Source organism: Anas acuta, chromosome 1 (genome assembly GCF_963932015.1).
Source record: "Anas acuta chromosome 1, bAnaAcu1.1, whole genome shotgun sequence".
Lineage (NCBI taxonomy): Eukaryota > Metazoa > Chordata > Aves > Anseriformes > Anatidae > Anas > Anas acuta.
The window spans coordinates 62,246,829-62,272,552 of NC_088979.1; the positions used below are offsets into that span (position 1 = coordinate 62,246,829).

Consider the following 25,724-nt stretch of genomic DNA (forward strand, 5'->3'; position numbering starts at 1 on the left):
AAGAGGGAAGCCAAGGTTACTAATCCACTTCCACGTCTGATTTTTAGAAGTCCAAGTCGGGGGAAAAAAAATTGATTTGAAAGTAACATTACTGCGAAGATTTTCGAACCTTGAGACATTAATAAAACAAGTTATTTTGGTTAGCTTTCTTTTAGTTCTTCCATACTGGAAAAAGCCTACTACAGTTCTGACACAAACTTGAGCTGTAAGCAACTCAAGGAAGAAAGTCACCCAAAATCATGATTAGTTTCATGGAAATCACAAGCATTAAAAAGACTTTAATCACTCTTTCTTCCTTTTGAAGTCAATAAATCATTTACAGAAATGGGAGGGTTGGAAAATGTTTCACCTCACCGCTCATGTGACTTAGAAGAAAAACTCAAGGAAAAAGCTAATTTTTAAAAGGACTTGAGCAACAGCCAGGCAGTTACAGGATAACCAAGTGTTGTCTTTCCTCTTGGTAGGAAGAGCAGCACTGTGTTTGCATAATCGGAATAATTTCTTGTTTATTGAAGCTTAGGCTGGGCTTCACAAAAAAAAAAAAAAAAGAAAAAAAAGAAAAAGATGAATGCTGACATTTCAGCTGTGGCTCTTCCCCCTAACCTGTGCAGAATCCACACCTCAGAGCTGACCTGCTCTCCTCTCACCTACTTCCCTCTGGACAGATGTTAGCAGCCAAAGGAACACAACCTCGAGCTACTCCAGTTTTGGGGAAAGAAAACCACCAGAATGAATTGAGCAAGGAAATCAACGTTAGTGCTTTTTACTGATAGATAAACCCCAAACCATGACAATCTTGTTGTGTGAAGACCTGCTGACGAAATTCAAGCTATCCGCAGGAACATGGGTCCAGGAAGAAAGTCACTGAGAAATGACTAGCTACTTCTTTGCAGTACACTCTGATTAAATCCCAAAATGATATATTATTTTTTTCAGATGATCCTTCAATACTGGGAGGTGGTGGTGTTAAGCTGCTGTGAAATACTAAACCAACAGCTTTCCTCTCCTGTTGATTCATCTCTGTGCAGCAAGCATGAGAAGAGCATTGGCTTGTTTCTTTCCTTCCCCAGGACTGCAGCATTTTCACCTCGCATTCAGCAAGACAAACATAGGCAGGAATCCACATTAGCCTCAGCTGAAGAGATATTTATTTTAACACACACAATTAGAACTGTAGATGCTATTTCTGGAGCAAAAAGACGTTTAGTGTTTTTGCATCACTCTAGTGCTTTTCACATTTAGGGTACTTCCAAAGCCAGGCATGCCTACAAGCCAGACTTCTTCAGCTTGCTACCCCACCCTTTCTGTACATATCTTTGTATCAATGTGCCTCCCACTCCCAGACACAATGCCCAGTAGATTACACAAGTATTTATTTATTTAATAACATGCTGTACTCCGTTTTGATCACACTTCTTCACTACTGCTAGTCTGTAACTTGCTTCTGTTCTGAATAGATTCCAGGCATTTTATTTTATTTTTTGTCAAGTACAAGCATTCAAAAACTCCAGTGAAAACCTAATCTCATTATTCTGGAGGTCTTCAATAAGATTTGGAAAAGTAAAATATGTAAAGGGTATTTTAAATTTGATATAATTGGATATTCAGGACTCAGCTTCAAGCTTCACTTTGTAACAATGAGAACTAGAAATCGTTCTAGAGATATTTTTTATTTTTAAAAGTTAAGTTGAAGTTTGCTATCAACTAAGACTAGAGAAATCAAGCCTGAATCACCCAGCTTCAAGTAACAGTTCAATAGCTTACAGCAATGAAGAAAGCAAACTGGGATAGGATTTTCTACAAAAAGAGATGAGAACAATAATATCACTGCCTGGAATTAGAATAAAGCAGCATCCTGTGTCTTGGTTACTGCATAAACTCCAGTCCCTTTTGTCTCCAAAAGGTGATACCAGAATTGGAGAGAAGGTAGGTAACATATTCTGAGGAAGTATCACCACGCACTTTCCTTCTCCAGTTCTTCCTTTAACTGTTTTGGCAGACAGACAAGGAAGCGAGGTAGCAGTTGGGCACCACCTGATTTACTTTAAACACAGAGCCCAAAGAGCTGACGCTGCTCTTCCCCATGGCTAAACACCATGTAAAACTCATGAGAATGTTCCTAACCTCCACAAATAGGTCAACCCCCCTTCAGAGAAACTTATTCATGCTTTGAGCAGTGTAGAGTCGATTTTATAGCTGCCTATCATCTGAATTACAGTTCTGAACCTATTACGAAGGATCCCACAACCGCTACCTGACCCACACAGCTAGGCCCTCAGGCCAGCAGTCATGAGGTGCTGTACAGGCCGTGGGGACTCTCAGATACCAGATATGTTTGTCACCAATACAGCTCCCCCTCATGAAATGCTGTAGTGGGTTTATGTGGCGAGGTTTTGGTAGCAGGTGGCTTCTGTAAGAAGGATCTAGAAGCTGCCCCATGTTAGGTAAGGTCCCCACTGCTGACCAGAGCCGAGCCAAGAAGTGATGTTGCTTGCGCCTCTGTGAGAGCAGATTTAAGACGGGGAAAAAAGAAGTGGAAACATGGATATTAGCTGCACGTGTACACAGGAAGACTTGCACACACTACATACTTAACTGAAAATGTCCTGGTTGAAGAGGGACTTACTGCAAACAAGCTACATTAACTTTGAGATAAGGCCTTTTCATAACCAGCAGGCGGGCTTTGCATCAGGACAGCCACATCTACTGGGCCAACACCACTTGTCCAACTGAACTTTACCACAACGGGGCATGAACAACAAAGCTCTGTAGAAACATATTCCCTTCTAAATGTGTACGTAACCTAAACTATGAAAACTGGCATCAACATTTTGAGACCTGCATTCTTTAAGGTCTTATTTTTATGTTTAACGAAGTCTTTTCTCTCCCATATTTCTCTTCAAAAATAAAATCCAAAAGTGTTCCAAAAGCAAGCTTCATAAAACAAAATCAGCAATAAAGCCCATCAGTTAAAAATCAACAAGATGAAGAAAAATGGTCAAAGGATAGATTAGATTTATTGTTATTACTAATCAGATTTTTCTTTAAAATCAGGCCATTTCTCTGTACAGTCCCCCTGCATTTTTTAATTTAGTTACACCCCACTGAAGACATTTCCATGTTGAAAATAAGTTCCAAATGGAAATGAAAATTGTTTGGAGCTTCTGGGCATGTAAAAGAAACAGGTAACTGGCTCTTAAACGTTTTACAAGGGATTTTAAAGTCTTAAGTTGGCCTTGCCCTCCTGTCCCTCCCATCAAAAACAAAAAAAAAAGCATGGTTACTATCCTCTTGTTTTTAAAGTATGGTGTAAAGAATTGTGTTGGGCTATTACTCTGTAGTTGGGCTATATGACTAAATACAGCACAATTGTCTGAAAATGTTGGAAACTGCAGACCTGAGAGCGGCAGCAAGATTCCACATCCTCATTTAGTTTGCTGTTTAAAACAACTGCTGCGATGGGAAAACAACAGGCAGAAACGAACTCAGACAACAATTTACACTGAAACAGTCCTCAGATAAAGCTTATGATAAAATTTGTACAGTCAAAACGAGCATTAAGTTCATTAACATAAGATTTCCATTCACCTTTAATACTTTTCTCCTAACCCCCATACGTTCACATCGTTGCTTCCTTTCTGAAGGGAAATCTATCACTGAAGTCTGAGGTCCTCTTCATATTTTTTCCCCCTCTAACCCATTTTTCTTTCATCCCTTTCCCTCACTTGCTCCCTGTTAGTTTCCTCTTCTGCGGTTTACCTATCCATGCAGTTGCTCTTCCAAAAGTTTAGTTCCTCAGTAATTCAAAAGTAGATCTTCAGCTTCTGACATTATTTTTCCTCCCCCGCAGAAATATTTTAATTCATTGTATAACCAGTGTGAAAAGCTTCCTGCTGTCACACTATGACCACTTGTGCTACGGTCTAGTTTCAGAAAAGAAATTGCTTGCATCTCCCGCTTTCAGCAGCTATACATTTTGCTCTGAATTTTGCACTGAATACACTTTGCTCCTTCTCTAGGCCGCTACAGAAACTCATTTCCCTCTGTACAGATAAAGTTAGAGCTCTGCTGTGTCTATCCCTAGGCAGGATATGAGCCTGGAGATTTCTGTTTAGTCTTCATTTGCAGGAACATGAAAGTTTGTGTTTCAAAATGCCTTGCTAAGGTGTGTAGTCCCAAAAGCCCATGGTGCTGCTGTGGAGGGGAAAATTGGAACTAAAACAAAAGGAGTTCTAATGATTACCCAATTCAAACTAAAATCAGTAAAATCCCAGCTTTAACTACCTGGCTTTTTTAAGATGAAAAAAGACAACAGTAACTGCACCTGCCTTTCTAACGTAACAGCCTCAGCATTGTGGTTGTCCAAAGCACAGTCCTACCTCTCAACTCAGCTATCTGGCAATCCAGGCCGTAACAGCTTCTCCGCAAAAGCTCTGCTGCAGCAGGTTGAAAAATTTGGGGACAAATAGCAGTTACATCAACCTTTTACTCACTTGTCCCGTCCCTCCCATCCCTGCCTCTTTCAGACTCCCAGAGGGCCAGTGAAAGGTTGGGGTGGTCTAACACCTTGTCACTTATTTTTGGCCACTAGTCAATGAACAAATAAGCAACTGGACTAGTAGGGGAGTGGTATTCACCCTCCTCTTCTTCCCTTCTTTCAAGGATTTACATTTAGTGATTTAATGCATCAGGGGGTACATCCATACCGCTGTAACAGCCTGTACTGGGTCTGCCTGGGATGTTACCTTTCCCTGCAGCAGCCCATACAGGGCTGTGCTCTGCATTTGTAGCTATAACAGCAGTGTTATCACACCAGTGTTGTGTCTGCTGTTGCACAGTGCTGGCACAGCATCGGGCCTCTCTCTAACCCTCCTAGGGGGTGGGCAAAAAAACAAGAAAGAAACATCACCAGGGCAGCTGACCTAAACCAACCAAAGGGATATTCCATACCAGATGATGTCACACCCCGCAATAAAAGGTGGAAAAAGGAAGAAGAGGGGAGGGGTGGGCTCTCGTTGTGAAAAAATCTGTCCTCCCAAACACCAGCTACGTGCACTGAGGCCCTGCTTCAAGGACGTGGTCAAACATCGCTCATTTGTGGGAAGTAGAGGGTAATTTCTTTCCTCTGCACTTCCACATAGCCTTTACTTGTTTTGTTTTTTCCCTTTTCCCCTTTCTCTTTTTTCCCTTTAGTTAAATTGTTCAATAAATAATAATCTTTCCTTAATAATTATTTTTTCCTTTAATTAAATTATCCTTATCTCAACCCATGAGTTGTTCTTTCCTTTACTTCTTCCCCTCCTCTTCTAAGGAGGGGGAGTGAGAGAGCGGTTGTGGTATTCAGCTGCCTAGCATGGTAAAACCACCAGTTCCTGAGTGGACTTCCCCACCCCTCGGCTTGTTAAATTCTTTTTTGAACTGGTTCATGGTTTTGACCTCAGCAGCACCCTCCAGCAACAGGCACCACAATTCAGTGATACGCTCTTCTAAATCCACAGCATGGCAAAGTTCATCCAGTGTCCTTAGTTCTTGCTAGACAAAATGAATTGCTTCAGTTAACAACTGTTCCCCATTCGCCCTCTCTACACCATTTATAATTCATTTAGGTCTGTCAGCAGCTTTTTTCCTTCGCAATCTTTCCTCGAGCTGAGATGCAAGTGTAATTCATCTGCCTTACACAGGCACTGCTCCACGTCTTCAACCATTCCTGCTGCTCTTCCAGGTCCTTTTGGGACTGAAATAAGGAGAAACAGATGCAAAGGCAGGTCTCACACTACGAAGTTAGAACTCATCATTCACCTAGGAGATGACATAACAACGCCTTCTAGTTTGTTCTCAGTTCCTTTCCAAAAAAATTTCCAATCTTCCTTAATGTTTTTGGCTACGTGAAGAACCTGGAAAGATCTGTGCTGTTAAAGAGCTTATGGCTAATCTAATTTACATGCTAATTCAGCACTTAAACCACTACTACAGAAACCCAATTTTTCCATGACATAACTTCACCTCTAACAATTTAAGGACATAGGATAGTAGATAAACACGGATTTTATTATCAGGACAATTACCTGTTTTGATTGCTTCAACCAGCTTGTCATTTTTCTCCCCTTCGAGCAGCCTGTGGTAGTATCCAGGGTTTTGCTCCATGTTGGCTTGGGCCCCGCTCACGATCATCCAGATCAACGCCCGGTGTTCATTGGGGATGCCTTTCCTGATATACCTCTTCACTGCAAAACAAGAAGCTTTTGTTTGTTGGTTTGCTTTGAAAACATTTCCAGATACATTTTTCTTTTGGGACAAGCAACAGAAAGCTGGTAAGTCACAGGACAACTCTTGACTAGAGATTATTATGCTTTCTCCCCTAGACTACCACATAGGATAAGCATTTTCTTCTCAGCTACCGTTTATTTTTGATTCTTGCTTCAATACTTGCCACTCAAACTGATCACCAGACTGATGCTTTTCTCAGTCCTCTATTGCCTCAGTAGGATTTTGAATCCTTCCCACTTTCTGAGATAGGAACACCAAAAAGCTTCTTCTCGATCTTCATCCTTTATCATTCAAACAAGCACTAACTTTTTTTTTTCCCTAACAGCCTCTGACACGTTACCACTGTTTGCTTGGTTATTCTCTAGTGTAAATGGCTCTGTTAACTTAACGCTGGGATTTCAGTTTAGCACCTAACCACTGAAACCATCGCAGACACAGAAGTACGAAACACGTGGCTACTGCCTAAACTCAATTAGAAGGGATGGAAATGTCAGAGAGCAGCAGACGATTTGTCCCAGAATAACTGGGGAAATCTTTTCAGATATAAAATAGCTGTTATCTCCTGCATCCTAGCCTTATTTTTTTAAGCAGATGATTCAGTGTGAATAACTAGGATGCAAGATTGCAGGAAGGAGCATCAGGCTAATAACAGCCAAAGCAGCTTCCTCCTAGGAATGGAATGAAAGATACTAATAAGGGAACCAATGCTGCTCGTGGGTACATAATCCTACATCAGCATGACCCCTTCTGACCCCAAAAGACAGCCAAACACTTGAGATCCTTCTGCTTTTTCCAGGGAGAAGAAAGTGACAAAGGAATCAGACATTTACTACCAAATGAATGATGCTTAATTAAAGCTCCAGCTTCTCTTCTCCAAATCCAATGGGACTCGAATGAGAGTGGGGAATTCTTGGTTGTTGCACAAAATATCAATACCCAACCTGGTTTTATCCAGTTACGTAGGTCTGTAACTCAAGATAAATGGTGTCTGAATTAAAGGCAGTTGGCCTTAAAAACAGCAGAGCAAAATGAGTTTACAGCAACTCAGCCAGCGACCTTCTACATGCCTCGCTTCCACCTCTTTTTAGCTGCCTATGCTTTAGGAGCCAAAACTGCCTTCCCAATGTCAACGGAGAGATCTGTGCATCTCTAATGGGCATTCCGCCCACCTAAAATCTGGCACTTTCTCTCAAAAAAAATGTTCCTACCCTTCACATTTGCAATAAGCACCTGGCCTTCAGGGTACAGTTTTTATTTAGCGTTCCCATGAGGATTTATGCTATGGGTAACAGCCTCTCTTGTTCCAGCTGTAAAGTAACTTCAACCGCAACCTTATTCTAGACAGACTGGAGATAATTTACTCATTTCTGTTTGATAATCCCCGCTTCATCTTTTTTACAAGATTTTGAACTCTGCTGCTCAATAAATCCTAGAGATGGGCACAGCAAGCGCAGGAACGCAGCTGATGAACAACTATCAATCCTGAAAGCACAGCCAGCAACCACATCCAACAACAACACGCGTTAAACTCAGGGAAGTGGGGACAGGCCTTTGACATTGGCACAAGGGGAAAGCAGCCCTGCAGCGCCCAGCACACTCATTATTCCTCAGTGTCATCATTCACATGACAATAGGCAGCCAGAGGCTCCTATCGCCCCGGGTGCTTCCACATTATCTTCAGGAAATAAAAACCCACAACAACATCCCACACAGCAGAACATCCTCCCACTGTCGGGTTTAAGAAGCTTTCACAGATGAAGCCGGATTGTGCATGTGTCTTCAAGCACGCATCCGACTCCAACTGTACACCAGAGGCTTGATCTCAAGAGCAGCACTGCTCAAAACCACCAAGCCTTCAACAGTCCAAGTTTCGGAGTATGTGATAAAGAAATATCTGTACATCAAAATTTTGCCTCCGTTCATAGATGAAACACGAAGCATCAGTCTTTAAGCAAGCTGTTTAACATGGAATATGAAAATTGTTAAGGTTTTTGCCTCAAGTTAAAGTTGCGTTTACCTTTTCCCCTTCCCCTTAACGTTGCTTCATTCTACACCATGGGCAGACCAAGTTACACAGGAAAACGTCATTTAAGAACAAAAATCATCATGCCTAAAATTTTAGAAGAGCGTGGTTTTGAAAAACACCTGCACATAACAATTCCGATTAAATACTGAGGAAAGTAACTCAGACCCTGGAAAAAAACTCTACGGCAGAGCTGAGAACAGCATCCCAACAAAGAGCTGAAGGTTTTGTTTTATGCATACATCGATGAAACAAAGCAGACCTGTGCTGCGAACACTCAAGTTCCTGTCAAACGTACAAACTGACTTTCCAAGAAGCTCCTTCCTTCCTCCAACATCTGTTGAGGACCAGCTGTGCTCCTGCGACAACCACTTTCACCTTGCACTGGATTTTACCAGCCTCAAAGACCAGAGAGTGCCTTCTGCTGCCCGCCAGTTTTGACTAATCCACCTGCAGCCTGATTCTCTTACACAGCACACTTTTGGTCAGAGTTAAGCTCCTTTGGGTAATTATCTTGGAGGGTTTGTTGCCTGCCTGTGGTTGTCTTTTGGTCCCAATAAAGACAGCAGCCAAGTGGATGAAAGCAGTAATTCTACCTTTGTTACTGGGATCCTGTGAGAGAGAGAGGAGGCAAACGACCGAGTGCCAACTGGAATTTCTCATGTGCAGAGGAGACAGCATTGATAACGAGGGTAGAAAGGGAAACAGAACACCACAAAATAGCACAAAGCAAGAGACTGGAGAACGAGCAAAATGAACTACCAGCCAAAACTCCCATGCCCTGTCCTGCCGGAAGGCTCTGATCCAGAACAACAGGATACACCGCTTAATTACCCTCATTAAAATGTAGCCTAATTAGTTTTCTTTACAGTAGGACAGAATTACATGCGTCCATACCGCACATGGGCATGAGGCTAACTTGAGCAGCACGTGAACACGCCACATTTCCCAACTGGAAAATTAGCACAGGTCATCACTTCTTCCTGGCCAGCAATGCTGAGCTCCTCGACATGTGGGGATAAATGGGTGTGGAGCCACAGAGGTGTCACACACACAGTGCCTCTCCCCCAGCTAGACACAGCAGGGTGCCTTTTAAAGCTTTTTTGAGCTCCTGAGCAAGGAAGCCAGGTGCTGGAGCCAGGCAAGTGGTGGAGTCCCCATCCCTGGAGGTCTTGAAAAGACGTTTAGATGTAGAGCTCAGTGATATGGTTTAGTGGAGGACTGATTAGTGTTATGTCAGAGGTTGGACTACATGATCTTGGATGTCTCTTCCAACCTAGATGATTCTGTGATTCTGTAGAGTGCCTCACCAGGCAGCAAGCACCCCACAAATCAGACCTTCTGCTCCCCAAGGCCCTGCAGGATCATCTTGTAGGATAAAGCACACACTGAAGCCACTACTTAGGTACTTAATTCTGTGCTTCACAGAACTGACAGGATTCAATCTAAATACACGGTATCAGAGGGGAAGCATTTCAATCAGTAGTTGTACAGGTTAATCTGCTGCTCTTCTCCACTGAGGAATCAGCTGATGGGAATGAGGGCGGCTTAGTGTAACAGCTTCAAATTTACACTCAGACTGCACTTCCTCAACGCTACTTAACTCCAGTCGCCCTCCTTATAATTACACATTATATATTACACATATGCATGAGAACACATATTTGAGTACCTTTAACAAAAACTAGCATCAAAGATGATACGCCAGCCTGCAAGGGCTTGCTACAGCCAAAGCTGTTGCCTGCACCCCCTCAGTGGATCTACTTTACCCAATTTTTCACAAACTGCAGCAGACTTTTTAAAAATACAACACATTAGCCTGTTAGGGAAGATAAACATGACATTAATGGCTGTTATCATTACGTGGCTAGAGGGGCAGCACCACTATTGGTACTGAAGCTTAGTGGACAAGCTGAGAGAATTAGTCAAAGTTTCGGCTCTGAAATAAGACGAAAGGCACTCACACTGCTCTACCACAGGAACATTCTGCGTCTGTGAGGCTGGAACAGGCTACACAAGAGCAGAGAGATGCAAGCAGCTTGTGCAAATTACTAAAGGTTTCACCTGTCACGGTTCACCCATTTTAACAAAATAAGGAGATGAATTAAAACCCAAGATTATTTTTTTCCACAACTGGAATGCTAAATTCTGCAGAAACTCAAAATCCTCTGAATTCTGCAAATAACTCAGAATTCTCAAAATAACTCAGAATACTGCGTAGTTACTACTATATTAAAAATGTACACCCTAAACAGTATCTTCTTTATCTCTGGAAGAAAAATAAGTGAGTATCAGTAGTTACTTTCTAGTTAGCAGCATATGATCTAGCAACTATAGCTCAAACCTACATTTTCTGGTGTTCCTCAGCCTCAAAACTGACATCCTTCCACTAAATACACTGTTCCTCTGAAAACGTCTCACTTGTTACCATTCCATTCCTGGTGCCAAGGGAAAAAAAAAAAAACAAACAGCCAGAATTAGCACTCAAGGTCCACACCTGAAGCAGAGCTTTGAATATTCAGCTATGTTACAGCCAGTGCATGAACTTTTGGGTTGTTTTACTCACTTTTTCTTTAATATAGTTATAGGGAACTCCAAAAGGTTTCCTAAAAGAAAGCAAGCTGAATAACATAATTGAGAGCAAAGGGAAAAAATGATGCCTATATGGAAAAATCCAGAGGAAGGGAGGGGGGGTGACCTTCAGTCTGACAACACCCTGTCCCCTTCTGATTCCCTCCATGTACTTATTTCTCCCCATCATCTCTCTTGTAAAATGAAACATTATTAGAGGTTTTCTTCCTTTCTGAACTGGCCATGAACTGTTCCATCAGCATGTTCTCCAATGCTGCATTAGCTCCCGCATGAATTTTTGCTTTCTTTGCTCTGTAAGGTGCTTAGTTTCAGTTCTCCGTACACGCCTTTCTAGCAGCGAGGTGAACATCGTTTTACAAAAGGAGGATAAAATGAACTAGAAAATTTCAGCAATCAATAAACTGCCAAGGAGAGAGGCTAAAGACAGTGCCTCCTGCATCATCACACGTCTTTTCAGAGAGCGCACAGAGCAACATAACAGCTGTACACCAGCACCTGGAAGTGCCACTGGCCATAATCTCTGGGTTACAGATGTAATAAGATATTACAGCGTATGCCAAAGAAGGATTACTCCTTTGTAAGCTTTAAATCAAATCAATGATCCCCCTAATAATATTTTTCATTTGAAGAGGAAAATAAAATTCAACATTCAAAAACCCACATGAACCGAATATAATGTATACCGGTTCCAACATAATGCTCTTTTACTTTTAAGTAGACGTACAGCTCACCTTTTAAACTCTTCTGAATGCTGTTTTTCCCCTTTAGGAGCTTGGACCATTTTATCGCTCGCCTTGTGAGTACCACTAGGTACCTGGAAAAGAAAGCTTCGTAGGATGCGTAATCAAAGTCGTCTGGCCTTTCAAATCCATATGGATCAACCCTATAAAATAAACAAAAAGAGATAAAAGAATTCTTGTACAACTGCTTCTACATACCTTCAAGTGAGGGGAAAAAAAAAAGTTAATTATGCTTTAAATAACTTCCAGCTGCTATTTCTAAACGCAGCTCTCCTCCCAGCAAACACTTACTTTACACAGGCTGCACAGCGTATCCAAGCTGCTTAAGTAAATGAACTTACACACGCGCCGTTCAGGCGGTTTTACAGATTTCGCTCGCTTTAGAAGCGAGGAATTTTTAGAGCAAAGGATCTGCTGTGTGCAAAACTGACCCAAATTGCGACCGCACGGAAGCCCGGGGTGCATTTCTCTCCATAACACAGCGCCAGCAGGGTGGGAAGAGCCCTCCGGGATCACCTGGTCCCACCACTCCCCTGCCACCACCAGTGTCACCCCCTGCCCCATGTCCCCGAGCACCAGGTCCAACCTCTCCTTGCACACCCCCAGGGACGGAGTTTCAGCCTACCTGTACGCCCAGTCCCGGCCGCCCTCTGTCCCGGCCATCGGCCCCCTCCGGCAGGGAGCCCCGGCCGGGCTCTCCTCAGCCCGAGCAGCGCCGCCTCGGCCGCCCCATGCGGAGCTCCGCCGGCTGAGGGGCGGGGGCGGCCGCCCGGATCCGCCTCCCTCCCGTGCTGGGGGCCGGGCCCGTGCCAAAACGGGGGCTGCCGGGGGGCCCCAGTTCCATGGGGACCCCCAGAGGGCGAGCGGGGCGCCCCGGGGCAGCCCCCGCCCTGCGGAGGCCGGAGGGGCTGCCGCGGGCAGCCGCCATTTCGGGGTCCCCCCCGGTGGCTGCTTGTGGAAGGTCCCGGCATGAGCCCCCTGCCCTAGTGGTTCGGTTCCTGCAGGCACTAGTGCTCCTCAGGACTAGGTTCTGGAGGAGATAGACCTCATTAAAAATCAGTCATTTTTTCCCCCAACCCCTCAGGCTGCCATACAGGCTTCCATTTAACTTTATTTCCCCAAATAACTCATGGCACAGCCAGTGCTTTGCTACACCAAAATACATTTAACTTCAGCTTCTGCTGACTTCGTTTCCACCTCAAACTAAATCTACACCAGCCGATTGTCAAATACATGCGGAGTAATAACACCACCAATATTAATGCCCAGAAAGGCTTCCCTGTTTCCTGAGCCCGCCTCTAGTGTTAGCATACTGCTCCTCGCCTTTCTGAGGCATGGAACAAACCCCAAAACTCACACAGACCCTGCACTGTCTGGCTGCTGGCAGCGTACCTCGTACTGTGCTACAGAACAGACGGGAGAGAGGGAAATTATATTCCTGCTTGTCCTTTTTTAATCAAGTTCTGACTTTGCACCAAGCAAGCGCTTGGAAACTTACAGCTCCTGCCAGGGAAACATTATCTAGTCCAGCCAGCAAGTCATAGTTGCTGAAGACAACAGATGGGATTTCGGGAGGGAGATCAACAGTTGTTCCTTCCCAGCACACTCCTCAAGAAAGCTGCCTCCTCTGTGTGGGATCAGAGGCAGGCACCCACACAGCGACGTGGATGCAGTTGGGCTCCGACAACAGGGAAAAATCACAGAGCTTTGTGTTTGTGTCAGCTGCCACCACCGAGTTGGGACTAGGAGGCAATGCTGTCCCACCAAAGGGAAAAGGGACCCTCGCCTTCCTCCCCCAAATCCCAAAGCCGCAGCACTTGGTTGTACTTCATCTGCAAAGTGTGGGCTGTGCTGTGCATGTTCCTTCTAAAGTGGTTCCGTCAAAAATCCCCCATGAACAACAGGTTACGTCTCTGATTAACTAAGGGTACACCTGCAGCACATCAAGGACAGCCTTTGTGTGTGCCATGGTGCGTTTTTACCATCAGCAAGCCTGAAATGTTTTACACAGTTCCTGTGCTGATGTTCCTTTGTGGTGCGCTCTGAGGTATGCTGGTTTCACAAAAGGGCTCTCATTAAACTTCAGGTAGCTCCTATTAAGAATCTTTCATCTCAGTATCATGGCTGATAAGGTGAACCAGCCTCCTGTCTGGCAAGAGAATACCTTGGTTGTCCTTTATAGGGTGTCAGTGCTGCTCTCTCCTGGGCAGATCATATCACACATTTTTTTTTTTAAAGGCATCCAAAGAAAGAAACGCATAAAGTCTCAAATCTGCAAACTGTGTGTGCTTGGTTTTTGTTTCACAGGGAAGGATACCAGTGACTTTTGATCCCTGCTTCAAGGGAGCTGCTGACAGGGGCAGTGACGGTGCAGGAGGGCAGTTTTGGGACATTCAGCCCAGAGAAACACTTTCCTGATCAGTGCCTGGCACAAGGGGAATTAACCTAATGTACCTTCCCCTGACCCCTTTCATCCAGACCCTTATCCCTGAAATTTTTACATTATGGTGAACACGTTTGGTAGAAATTCTCGTCTCGCTGCTCGCCAGAGTAAGCCCTCAAAATAGGGACTTCCCTTTAAGGCTAGGCATTTAGCTCTGCTCGCTGCAGGGCAGATAAACACAGCCGAGTAGTATTTCACATGCTGCGGCATTCACAGCTTCGCTTGCCTGCATTGCCCTTGCCCCGTGTTTTAGTGAGGAACATTTCCATATCTGCGACCACCACATGTGAGAAACACCATTCCCAGCAAGGCCAGCAGGTCTGCTTTTCCAAATCCAGGTGAGAAGTTTAAAAAAAAAAGCCTAGTTATTCACAAAATAGTTAAAAGGCCCTGTTCAGAAATAGCACATGCAGAAGCATTGGAGGGGACATGTGAGGTTTGCCAATGCTTTAGTCAGTCCTTAGGGAGGGTCTCATCCCTTGGACAGAGTGCTGAGGGGAGAGCATGAGTTCACCTTGAGAGATCACCTCCAGCACAGCAGGGAAACCCCATGTGGTAAAGAGCATTTAACAGAGTATTAATTAAGAGTATGGAAAGAGTAGGGATTCCTGCATAGCAAGTAGTTAGCAAGTCGTGGCTGAGGATTAAAGCAGAGTGTGAAGTATTTTATAATGATACTGTGCTGGACTGCATGAATCTCGTTAGCAGCTAAAGAGCGATGACCGAAATGGCTGATGTCAATTCATTGTGAGATGCTGTGAACTCAGTTAACAGAACAGCCCCGTCCAGACTGTTTAAGGAAGTAACAAGATAAATAGGTAAAATTACCCCACAGCTAAGATTAACACACATCTCAGAGAACAGGATTTTTACAATACTTATGGATCTGAAAACAGGAACTTGGAATTAAAATACTTTTCTGAAATAAAATTTTAAATTGCTGCTGCTCAGAGAATATATCGCTCGTACAAGTTTGTGGCCATTAATGCTGGATTCCCTAATACCAAAGCTGGCAGGACATCCAAGAGCAATGCAATCTGCACGCACCAAAGAGTGTAATAGCTCTTGGCAAAGCGTCCAGAAAACGTTGCTACCTCTTTGCCATGAGCAAACACACACACAGGCACAAAAAGATCATTCTTACTGGTAACTGGATGTTCCAGTATCCTAAGTAAGCGATGAAACTCACAGCATACATCCCCCTTGTCTGTGGGGCTTATCGTGTAGACCTTCATTTCTGTGTCTGTATTTAGTAAACCACTCCAAGCAAGCCTTGCTGGAGCTCTTCTCTGCACCCATTTAGCTTGAGCTACTTTCATATGATGGGAAAAAAATGCTGTTCCCTGCTTAGGAAAACATTTTAGATTAGGCAAATTTGGCAATATAGAAACATCCACCAAGAAGTGAAGATATATGTGTATATATATGTATATATATTAATCATTGGAGGAGTATCTTCTCGCCTAGGCACAACGTGCTGCAGGACCAGACAGCTCGTCCATCTGGCCAGGTTAAGGGATGCCACCATCACATCCTGACGCCTTTGCTTCGTGTTACCACCACCTACCCACCCGGTTTAGTCAACCTCCAGCCTACGTACGGACCGAGTCTCTGGACAGGTAATGAAATGCTGAACTTGCTCCATATTTTCGTCCCAGCAAATTGCGTCATGCTTACATAACTGGTCTGTGGGCCTGATTAAACCTGCTCATGTGAAGTGTTCCAGCAGCAATCGCTGAACTTTAGAACAGGCTGTAGAGCAAGGACAGAAACATACATTTAAAAAAAAATAATAATAATTTCCTCTCTTCCCTGAAGGCTTCACAGCTTCACACTGATGCAGGTTGCTGGCTGGCAGGACAAGCTACAAACCCACGTGTAGTCTTAACACGCCAGTGTTTTGATTACTCTCAGTATGACTGTGGCCCCAGGAGTCAAAGCATACTGATATGAGCAGCTATAAAAAGGAGCTCTGAAGCTTGCTGCCTACCACCACAGCCGCCTGGAGAATCAACATTACCCGTGGAAAACTCTGCAGAAGGGTTTTTGCACTCAGCTGCCATCCTCCAGCTGCGTCAGACAAGAAGGCTCAAGGCTGTAAGTGACAGTGCTGGGAACAGCAGGGAAGAGAAATGATGTGGCAGTGCCCTCGATGTGCAAAACACTGCAAAAATATATGTCAGGGGTGATATGAAAACAATACTTGAACGTTAGGAAGCGTTCCTAAGACAGAAACAGGAATGACCTTGCGAAAAGTGAGCAGGTCTGACAGAGCCGTGACCCTATGGAGTGGAAATGAATGAAAGAAATGAGAAGTTCGTACTGGCTAATTGCTTGATGAATCTTGGGTCAGGCTGAAACTTCAGAAAATGTGTTTGTGATGCGACCTGACAAAGTATTTTCTAAATGCCTTTGCTTTGTTTTGTTTTGTTTTCTTCCTTATCTACTTGAATGGTCATAGGCAGTGTGCTGAAAGCAATTTGAATTCACACTGGTGCTGTTTAATTTCCTCTGGCTGCATGAGTGCTGTGCTTCTAACTGAACCTTGAAATTCCTCAGGGAACAGTAACTCCCTTTTACTTCTCCCCACCCTCCCCTCCCCTTTTTTTCCCCATCCCTATTGAGCTTGTGAAGATACCTAGCTGACTAGGGATGCACTTTTGGGCATATATCTGAACGTCCGCTCAGTGCATACCCTGATTTTACATGCTGTCCTGGCTCTGACAAGTGAAAGCAAGCCTTCTGCTGGCCTTCTGCTGCTCTGGGACTTGTGCAAGGACTCTCATTACAATTGTGTCAAGCACTATCCTGTTCCACCAACAGCAGGCAGAGTTATCATTACAGGCATTTAAATGCAATCATTTCATGTAAATGCATAGTGTAAGCTTTGAAGAACATTGTCTATTTTCCTTGTCTCTTTTCTGTTAAGGGTTTCTCTAAAAATCACACATTAAGGGAAAAAAAATCCAGAAAGTGTTGAAACAATTTGGTGTAAAAAGGAAAAGCTGTATAGCTGCCCATGCAATGGGAGATGTCCATTCCTTGCATGGAATAAGGCAGCAGAAATACAGATAACCCTAAATTTCTGTAATTAAATAATATTTCAAAATGCAAATGTGCAAGGACACTGAGTTTAGGTCAGATCAGCAAATTGCCTTTCTGCATGTTCCCAAATTCGGAGTTTTGAACTCCGTGCTGTGCTCCCAGGGACGCTGCTGTCCATTGCAGCCTTCTGCACGCGTGTTCCCCATATGCTTTGCAGACTCATGGGCTCAAAGAAAACTCAGAAGTTTTGTGAAAAAACAAGCTTGGGGTTGACAGCAGGAGTGGCTGAAGGTCCTTTCGACCGCAGGGTACAGCAATAACCATCTGTGCCGATAAGCCTCAGTATTTGCATGCAATCAAGGGATCGGCTGAAATAGCTCATGTTATTTTTAAATTCCTTTGGAAGGTAAGAAACTTTGATTGCAACAGCCAAGATCAAATTATGACTTCTCTCTGGCATACTTTGCAGGTCACAGATTAAATTAAATGGCTAATACTGGGGGAAATGCTCGATTCTCACTTGGTATTAATTTGCGGATAAATGTCCCCTCGAGTTAACAGGAATAATTTCACTGATACGTCGTCAACATGTAAATGAATTAATTTAAATTTCATTTTAATATTTTGAGTATTTCTGATACTGGCCTTTCCCATCACAAAGTAATCAAACTGAGAAGGGATGTGTAGCTTCGAAAACGATCAGCAACTTTTAGGTATTTCCATGGTTTGCTGTGTAAGTAGTTATAAAAATGATAGGTTCTCATCCAGATGTTTGATTTTTTTCTCCATTGAAAATCAGGCTCAATGTCCACAATGTTTCTTCAATTGATAAATTTTATTTTAGCTACATGTGAACTTAGGAAAAGTGCACAACTTATTTTGCTGTTATTATCCAGTAAGCCATAGCAATCATTGTGTGGACAATGCTGCACATTTCAATTGTGTCCGCAACAAATATCATCTTATATTTCTGTATTTTCATATTTCTAAGCAACATTTTTTTCAATAATTTTATTCTCAGAAACTATGATAGTGTTACCTTTATAATCATTTCCTTTTACATTTACATATCCCTCATACAATAGCTTTTTGCATTTCAATGGCAGCAAAAATGTCCTGCACAAAATTTGCTGAGAACTGCAGACTTCTGAGTATCTAATGGTTCTTTATATACCAAATGAAGCAACTTTCAGCAAAGACAGGTTGGATTCAGCCCCACAGAAGTCACAGGGGTGGGGAGCAAGGGGCTGAGTATTCATCATACCTCTCTTGAGCATTTTCAGCTTTTAGTTGCAGCTTGACCCAGTCCCAGGGGCTCAAACGGCCGCAGTGGTGCAGGACCAGAAGGTGTGCAAGCCACTCAAGGAGAGGAGATGTCTGTCCTCCAGCACTAAAAACTCTCTTCTGGGCCTTCACCTCAGCTCAGAAGGTAATTTCTCGCTCTGGCTCCAGTGCCCAGCTCTGAAGACCACCAATCATTGCTGCAGCAGCTCAGAGCTCCCCAGGCTATATGCTAAAGCAAGTCAGCTCTTAAATGTGAAGGCACAGCCACAATTTTACTTGGAACTTGAATAGTCTAGGAAAGCAAACTAAAAGGAGCTGCAAGTAGAGACAAAGTAAGTTCAGCCTGCCTTCCTGTAGAGAAGTGGCTGGTGCATTGGCTATTGCTCTGCAGAACACTGCAGAATTGGGTTTTTGTTTGTTTCTTTCATTCATTTATTATTACTGTGTTTTTTTTTTTTCCTGCACATCACAGGACCAAATACAGCTAACAGCAAGTTTTCAGGTCACACACCTCTATGCAAGCTGAGAATCGAGTGGTCAGATACCAGGAAGATGGACAACATCCTGAGAACTTCCTCATACCAACTGAATGCTTCAGAAAAGAAAAATAAAAGAGTTTCCACAAAGGAGGTGGTTTAGAGCCTTCTTCTAAGGAGAATTCAGCCTTTCAAAGTACACCACCAGTATTCCTCAGGGTGCCTGGGGCTTCCTCTGGATGGAAAAACACTGGTAGCTGTTCAGGTTGCAGTGGCTGCCTTTTAGAGTACCGATGTGTGGTTACTGCAAGCGGTGATTAGTATTCCCAGGGAACTGTCTCTTATGAAACGAATACCAGATTAGCAAGGTGCTGTATCTCCCACAGCAGTGACAGCGTGTCTCTGGCTGTACCATCCATATTCCCACCGGAGAAATCTGTCACTGATCCTTGCAGGCAAGCTTTTGTGGTGATAATAAACAACACTTTAAAAGCTCACAGTTGCTGTAAAGAGTCCTCATCAAGAGGACACTTGTAACGAGGCAAGAGACGGCCCTGATGTACCGTTTTCTAGGAAGAAATAACGATTAGGTAACACTTACATAAGCAGCAATGGCTGTTTTTAGCTTTCCAATGGTCTATTTTTCCTTTCGAGCACCCTCCAGCATCTTTTGTAAGTGCTTCTGCCTGTGCGTAATTGGCTTTGGCGACTTGTGCTTTGCTGACTCGCAGAGCTACCTTTGGATGCTCTGGTCCAGAGTGCATCCAGCACTTCTTGCTGGATGCCTTTGAAAACCAGGGTAGTAATACCAAATAACATCTGAGAAATTTGCAGCAGGTGATTGCAAAGAGCAAAACTGCGAGTGCTGAAATGTTGTTAAAATGCATGTCTCGCTGTTTATATTTGCGCACTTACCTTTAATTAAACTAAAAGCCTGTGTTGGGCAAAGGCATCTGGGGTCCCCTCCCTGAACAGACACACTTGGAGGCAGTAATTGAGCTAATGGCCTGTGCTATTAAAGACAGGCAAAAATAGTTTAGAAGCAGAGAGTCAAAGTCCCTCTGTGATGAGCGTGAGAACTGAAGAGGCAGGACACCACAGGAAATGATCACATCGGGGTTTTGCATCTCTGAGGGGGATTTCTGGGGTGCCACCCTCCACCCAGGCCTCTCACCACATCGTGTAAGTGACAGCAGACCCTGGGTTTATTTTTGTAAGCTGTAAACCTGGGCGGCAGCCGAACAGTGGTGACAGGACTCCAAGACCTGGGTGCTCTTGGGCTCCGAGAACCCCATAATAGCATCCTCAACCTCAGCTGAGCCAGGAAGCCTTGTGCATTTTAGAAAGGTCAGAGGTAATGGCACAAAGAGCATTGCAGCAGTGTGGCTGGGTTTGGTCAGGCAAAAATGCTTTTTTAAATTTATTTATTTATTTATTTATTTATTTTCCAGCCAAAAAATGCTGTGCATTCAAAAGAATTTCACAGAGGTATTGCCTCTGCTCCCCTTAGCTCTTTCCCTGTACTCCCCACAGGACCCACAGTCTACTGTGGGATCAAAGACAAGCATTGAGCACCTTGAAATGAAGCAGAGCCTTGCAAAGAACCTTCTGAGCAGAAATCAAGAAGCTTTTCTCAGAGTATTATCTCTCTGCACTTGTGCATTTCTCCTTTCCTGGTGCTGTAGGAAAACCCAAACCATCCACAGCGGGGTTGGTACCACACTGGAGAACAGGAGGGATGCAAAAAAACCCTTTTCCTCCCCTCCCCAGAATGTTATACTCACGTGGGCATTGAATTGTCACCAAGTTTGAGGTTTGCAGCCAGAATGCAGTATGTGTGCTTATTTGGGTAGCTGATCAAAATAGCATATTGAAAATGTTTTTTGAATGTCTGCAAGTGTTTTTGGTTTCCTCTTTTTTCTTTTTTTTTTCTTTTCTTTTTTTTTTTTTTTTTCTTTTAAACCAAATAAAAATGAAGCTTCAGTATGGAAAGACTACTGTACTACTGAAAGTTTTGTTTGTGTTAGGGGTCCTCCCAGGAATTCATGAGCAGCTGCATGTTGGAAAGACATCCCTACGCATGTGGCTCCTGGGAGGGCTCAGAAATCGGTTTTTGAAAAATAAATGGAAAAATTGACCCCAGGAGCAAGTTCTCTATGCTTCTTGGAAATATATGATTCACATCCCAGCCTCATTTTGTAGCCCTTGGGCGGGACAGAAATACAAGGGGAAAAGGTAGGAAAGTAGAAAGGGCGAGAGGGAAGCCTGCAATGGGAAATGGGTGCGTCACAGGATGAGCTTAGGGTAAGTGGAGTTTCCATTTGGGCAGTCAGGGGAAAACATGTCTTTCTGCGTGTATTAAAAACATGCTTTCCGACTTCATATTTTTACTAGCTATTTGGTGAAGGAGTCCAGATGACATTACAGTACAGATGTGTGTTATGAAAACCAGATATAGAAACCATAACTTCCTCAAAGTATGTGGTGATTCAGTGGGGGCCAGACTCAACATTTTTGCCCTCCTGGAGGAATTTCATTCATGATGGCCCAGAGACCAATAACACTGCAAGCCACTCCTCAAATTTTAGTTGTGGACCGAGCAGGGTGAGCTTTGAGGTCAGTCAGCCAACACGGGTACCTCTTCATGGTGGTGTGTTAATAAAGGCCATAGGGGGAACGAGAAAATTAAATGACAGCATGATCATCGCATACCCTTATTTCACTATCCTACCCTACCCTACCCCACCCTACCCTACCCTACCCTACCCTACCCTACCCTACCCTACCCTACCCTACCCTATCCTATCCGATCCTACCCTACCCTACCCTACCCTACCCTACCCTACCCTACCCTACCCTACCCTACCCTACCCTATCCTATCCTATCCTATCCTATCCTATCCTATCCTATCCTATCCTATCCTATCCTATCCTATCCTACCCTATCCTATATCCATGCCCAGCAAACAGTTGCTCATGCAGACAAAATTAAGCACTATGGGAGAGGCCCTAGGGAGGCTGAGGAGTTAAATCTTCCTTGCCACCTTCGCACGGTATTTGTGTATCAGATTCCCTTAAGGATGCCGGGCTTTTCCCCACCTTGTCAGCGAGCAGCCAGGCTCCAAATGGAAAACTCGCCACCTGCAGGCCAACGGGACCACTCGCAAGGACGTGGGAACAAAAGAGCCCTACAAGCTCAGGGGGATTTCCTTTTAGGATTTCCTCTTTTCTGCTCTGGCTAGCAAAATGATGCTGCCCTTTGGGTGGTATCCCAAGGAAGTTTAGAGGGTCTGCCTCTGGAGCTTGACCTGACCTCATAAAAACGCAAGAATAGAGCTGATGATCTTCTGCAGAAGGCTTCACCCACCCTTGCTCACAATCTCCCCATGCATAGTCGGTGCCTCGGCTGTAGGGTTCCTGCCCCTCGAGTTTCCCAACCCAAGCCCTAGCACCCCCTCCCTGCTCCTAGAAATCAGCAGTGGTTTCCCCACAAAACATATTTTTGGTGAGAACATCCTGTGTCTTAACCATTTTATTTTTTTTTTTCCATGGAAACACGTTTTCTTTTGGAAAGACACCAAAATACAGTGTTTTGGGAAGCCTGAGCTTTCTTTGTCAGGCTGGAGGAACGTTGCTAGAATGTGTTTTTCTATTTGAAATAAAGAGAAAAGTTGCTGTGTTTCTGTGCCTGCTTTCCTGTAGTGATCAGGACCACAAGTAAAAGGTCAAGACCAGAATAAAATGCTTCAGTTTTATAAAATTTTTCCTTGCACCCCTTAAAAACAAGAGGCTGGGGCGAGGCAGCCTCAGTTTCACCCCGTTTTGAGTAGAAGCTATCCCACAGCCGCTGACAGGAAAACATATAAATACTGCAGAGGAAAGAGAGGATCTGCAGGCCTGCCTTCACCACCCTTGTAAACCGTGCCCTGAAAGCCGTCACGCAGCACACTAATGAGAAACAGCCGGGCCTTAGCATGCCTCCTGCCCCTAAATCACCACACATTTGGCTCGACTGGGCCTAGTGCCTGTGAGCAGGGCCCAGCCCTGTTTATGGCTTCTTCTGGCCCTTAGGATCAGTTTGGTGTGGCCTTGTCCCACCTCTAGCTTCAGCTGTGGGCGGACACGGAGAGCAGCCACCAGGCACGGTGCAGCCCAGAGAGATGCCAAAGCTTTGGGTGGCTGCTCCTGGTTGACTTAGTTCGCTCTTACAATCCTTCATCGGTCACAGGGCACGCAAAGAAGGATGTTAACAACACTCGTAGTGATCTCACTGCTTCGGAAGCAAAGCCGAAGCTGGTTTTCAGCCCTGAGAAAGCAAAAAAGAAAGACCCAGGGAGGTTGTGGAGTCTCCTTCTCTGGTCTGGAGATATTCAAGGCCCATCTGGACACCTACCTGGGCCACCTGCTCTAGGGAACCTGCTTTGGCAGGGGGGCTGGACCTCATGATCTCATGAGGTCCCTTCCAACCCCTACACTTCTGTGAAGACTGGATTTCGTGTTTCTGTTTGCCTAGAGCTGGACACTGGTGGTGTGCATTAGAAAGCAGTGGCCACTTATTTTAAAAAGATACCTGCAAAAATCAGTGAGCCGATCTGCTGCTTCCAGATGAATCCCGAGAAAAACCCTCTGAAGAAGAGGGAAAAATAGGAAAAGAAGGAAATAATGAATGTAACTTTCCCTCTGAGTTTCCTCCTAGCCTGGCAGTTTCAGGTGGGATCTTGGCCCCCGGCAGGCAGGTGGCACATCCACACACTCACACACGTTGCAGGCTGCCATGGCCCAAGGAACTTATGCCTCGAGTACCCAAACACAGGCACAGCAGAGGATGCAGTGTGTCCTGCTCTCTTCAAAGCCATGGCATTTACACAAGCAACGCTCTGCACTTTATAGCTGCTCGCAGCTGCCCCACGAAGCTCAGCCTGTGCCAGCTCTCTCGGTTGAAAGGAGAGCGGTTTGCATACCAATGAGGCACGCACAGGCTCCCTCCTTGATAATGACAAGACGCCGACGAGCTCGTTAGTTGGCACGTTTTTATTGTCTTCATCTTCCTGACACACGAGACTCGGTGCTACAAATAAGTAACCCACATACAAAGGGAAACAGTTGTATTAAGAAATCTGCATGGCATGACAAGGGTACAAGCTTTCTTGTTACATGACGGGTGTCATTTGAGTGAGTTAATAAAGAAGATGTCTTTGGGGGATTTCTGGTCTTCTGTGATAATTTCCTTCAGTCTGAAGGTAGTTAGAGCTGAGACATGTTTGCTGGGACCCCGTTTGGATGCTTGGCTCAGCACAGCCTGCACTGTTCCCATTCTTTAGGGGAATGAAAGATCTCAGTAACTGGGGCTAGCAATCCAGAGCTGTGTTCAGACAGTCCTCTGCATTTGCGCAAGTCCCAAGGGACACAATTATTTAACACTGGTGATGTAGCTCAACTAGACGTGGCTGTTCCTTGGTAAGGATGCACTGGCTCTGCAGCATCCAAGAGTTTTATTTCTCTGGAACTTTTCAGAAGCCCTGGGGAGCACAGCGATGGGAAGCATCTCAGCCATATAAAAACTTTCTCAGTGCCCTGCAAGGGCCAGAGGGACTGGTGCTGCATCTGCTGTGCGGCAAGTCAGGAAGTTGTGTGGTCTGTGGGTTGTGGTCACAGTTCCTCACAGTCAAAGCAACTTGTACTGGCTGCATTCACCGGTTCCTGAACACCAAGCCTTTTGTTCACAGCCTTTTTTTGGTTAGTACAGGGCAAGTAGGTGCATATGAAGCTCCTGTATATTTCAGATGACTGGCTCAAGGTTTTAGAAGGGGCTTTGGCTGCCTCACATAAGACATGTTATGGAAGAAGCGTGATTTTAAGAGAGCAAGTGCTGAGCTCTTCCTAAAACTCAGATCCCTTGATAAGGTGTTAGACACCCAAAGTCACTTGCCACTCTTGAAAACACAGTCCCTAACAGCTAACTGGGGGCTTCTTGAGGATAACCATTTCAGTGCATTATGAGTTATTATGGCTTAATCTTCTCAGCAGTATGCTTTTGCGACTGTATTGCACACACCCCGGAAAGCCTGCCATAGTGCTGGCTTGCCAAGTGAGAATCACACCATGCCACCAAGTTGTTCTTGCACCTGCAGCTCGGCACAATACAAGCAATGAACAGGGACAAGTCAAGGGCAGTGACAGAAGATGTGAAACGATTCCCAAAACTGCCTCAGGTCTTTCAGGTTGTAAGAGGTTAAATACAGAACTAATGACTCTTTTGCTATTTGGTATAAAAATAAAAAGAAAAAAAAATCACTTGGTAGGCAGGAAAGCAGATGCCCAGCAAGATTATTTTTTTCCATATTGACATGTTGAAAGTTCTCATCAAAAACCGAAAAATGCTTCATTCTCTAAAAAGAGATGCTCGTGGAAATGAAAAACAGAAATAAAACTTAGCGGACATTACACATTTTGGAAAACACATAGGGAGTGAAGTAGTGAAAATTGGTTCTGCTAAGAGCCGGTTACACTTCTGTGCTTATTTCAAAGGTAACAGGAATCTCCCTTAGCAAAATGCTAAGTGGAAATGCTATGGGGATTCGCAGTTATTATTTTTAAGGCTTCTCTGTTCACACAGAAAAGCTCCTTTTGGATGGTGTGCGGTCCTTACCGGAATGGGAATAAGAGGAGAACTTGTTCTCTACATTTCCCTGCTGTTTCCACCACAGGGTGGTTTTTACTCCGTGTTCATCAGTGCTTGCTCGTAACGTGCTGTACAAATCCAACCATTAGGTGGAGCTTTTCTACAGCCGAGAGATGTGATCTGTGGCAGCTCAGCCTGGGAAGGATGCTGCACCGCAGGACCGAGTAATGCC

At 44.4% G+C, this 25,724-nt stretch overlaps 1 protein-coding gene and 1 long non-coding RNA gene across 3 annotated transcripts in view; one reads left to right on the forward strand and one right to left on the reverse strand.

The window, feature by feature from the left end:
- Positions 1-12,406, reverse strand: part of GRTP1 (growth hormone regulated TBC protein 1) — a 32,242-nt gene extending 19,836 nt beyond the window's left edge. Inside the window, exons 1-3 of one of the 2 annotated variants that reach the window (XM_068679058.1) lie at positions 12,248-12,406; positions 11,614-11,765; positions 6,066-6,224 (exon numbers count right to left, since the gene is read on the reverse strand). In XM_068679058.1, the coding sequence (XP_068535159.1) occupies positions 6,066-6,224; positions 11,614-11,765; positions 12,248-12,285 (349 nt within the window). In that variant the 5' untranslated portion in view covers positions 12,286-12,406. The remainder of the gene's footprint in view (positions 1-6,065; positions 6,225-11,613; positions 11,766-12,247) is intronic. The other variant, XM_068679066.1, reaches the window with a different exon arrangement.
- Positions 12,407-12,532: 126 nt separating this feature from the next.
- On the forward strand, positions 12,533-24,193 carry LOC137855025 (uncharacterized). Its single transcript, XR_011095490.1, has 3 exons — positions 12,533-16,162; positions 18,394-18,726; positions 18,867-24,193. It is a non-coding gene; the product is annotated as an uncharacterized lncRNA (long non-coding RNA).
- The last annotated feature ends 1,531 nt before the right edge of the window (positions 24,194-25,724 follow it).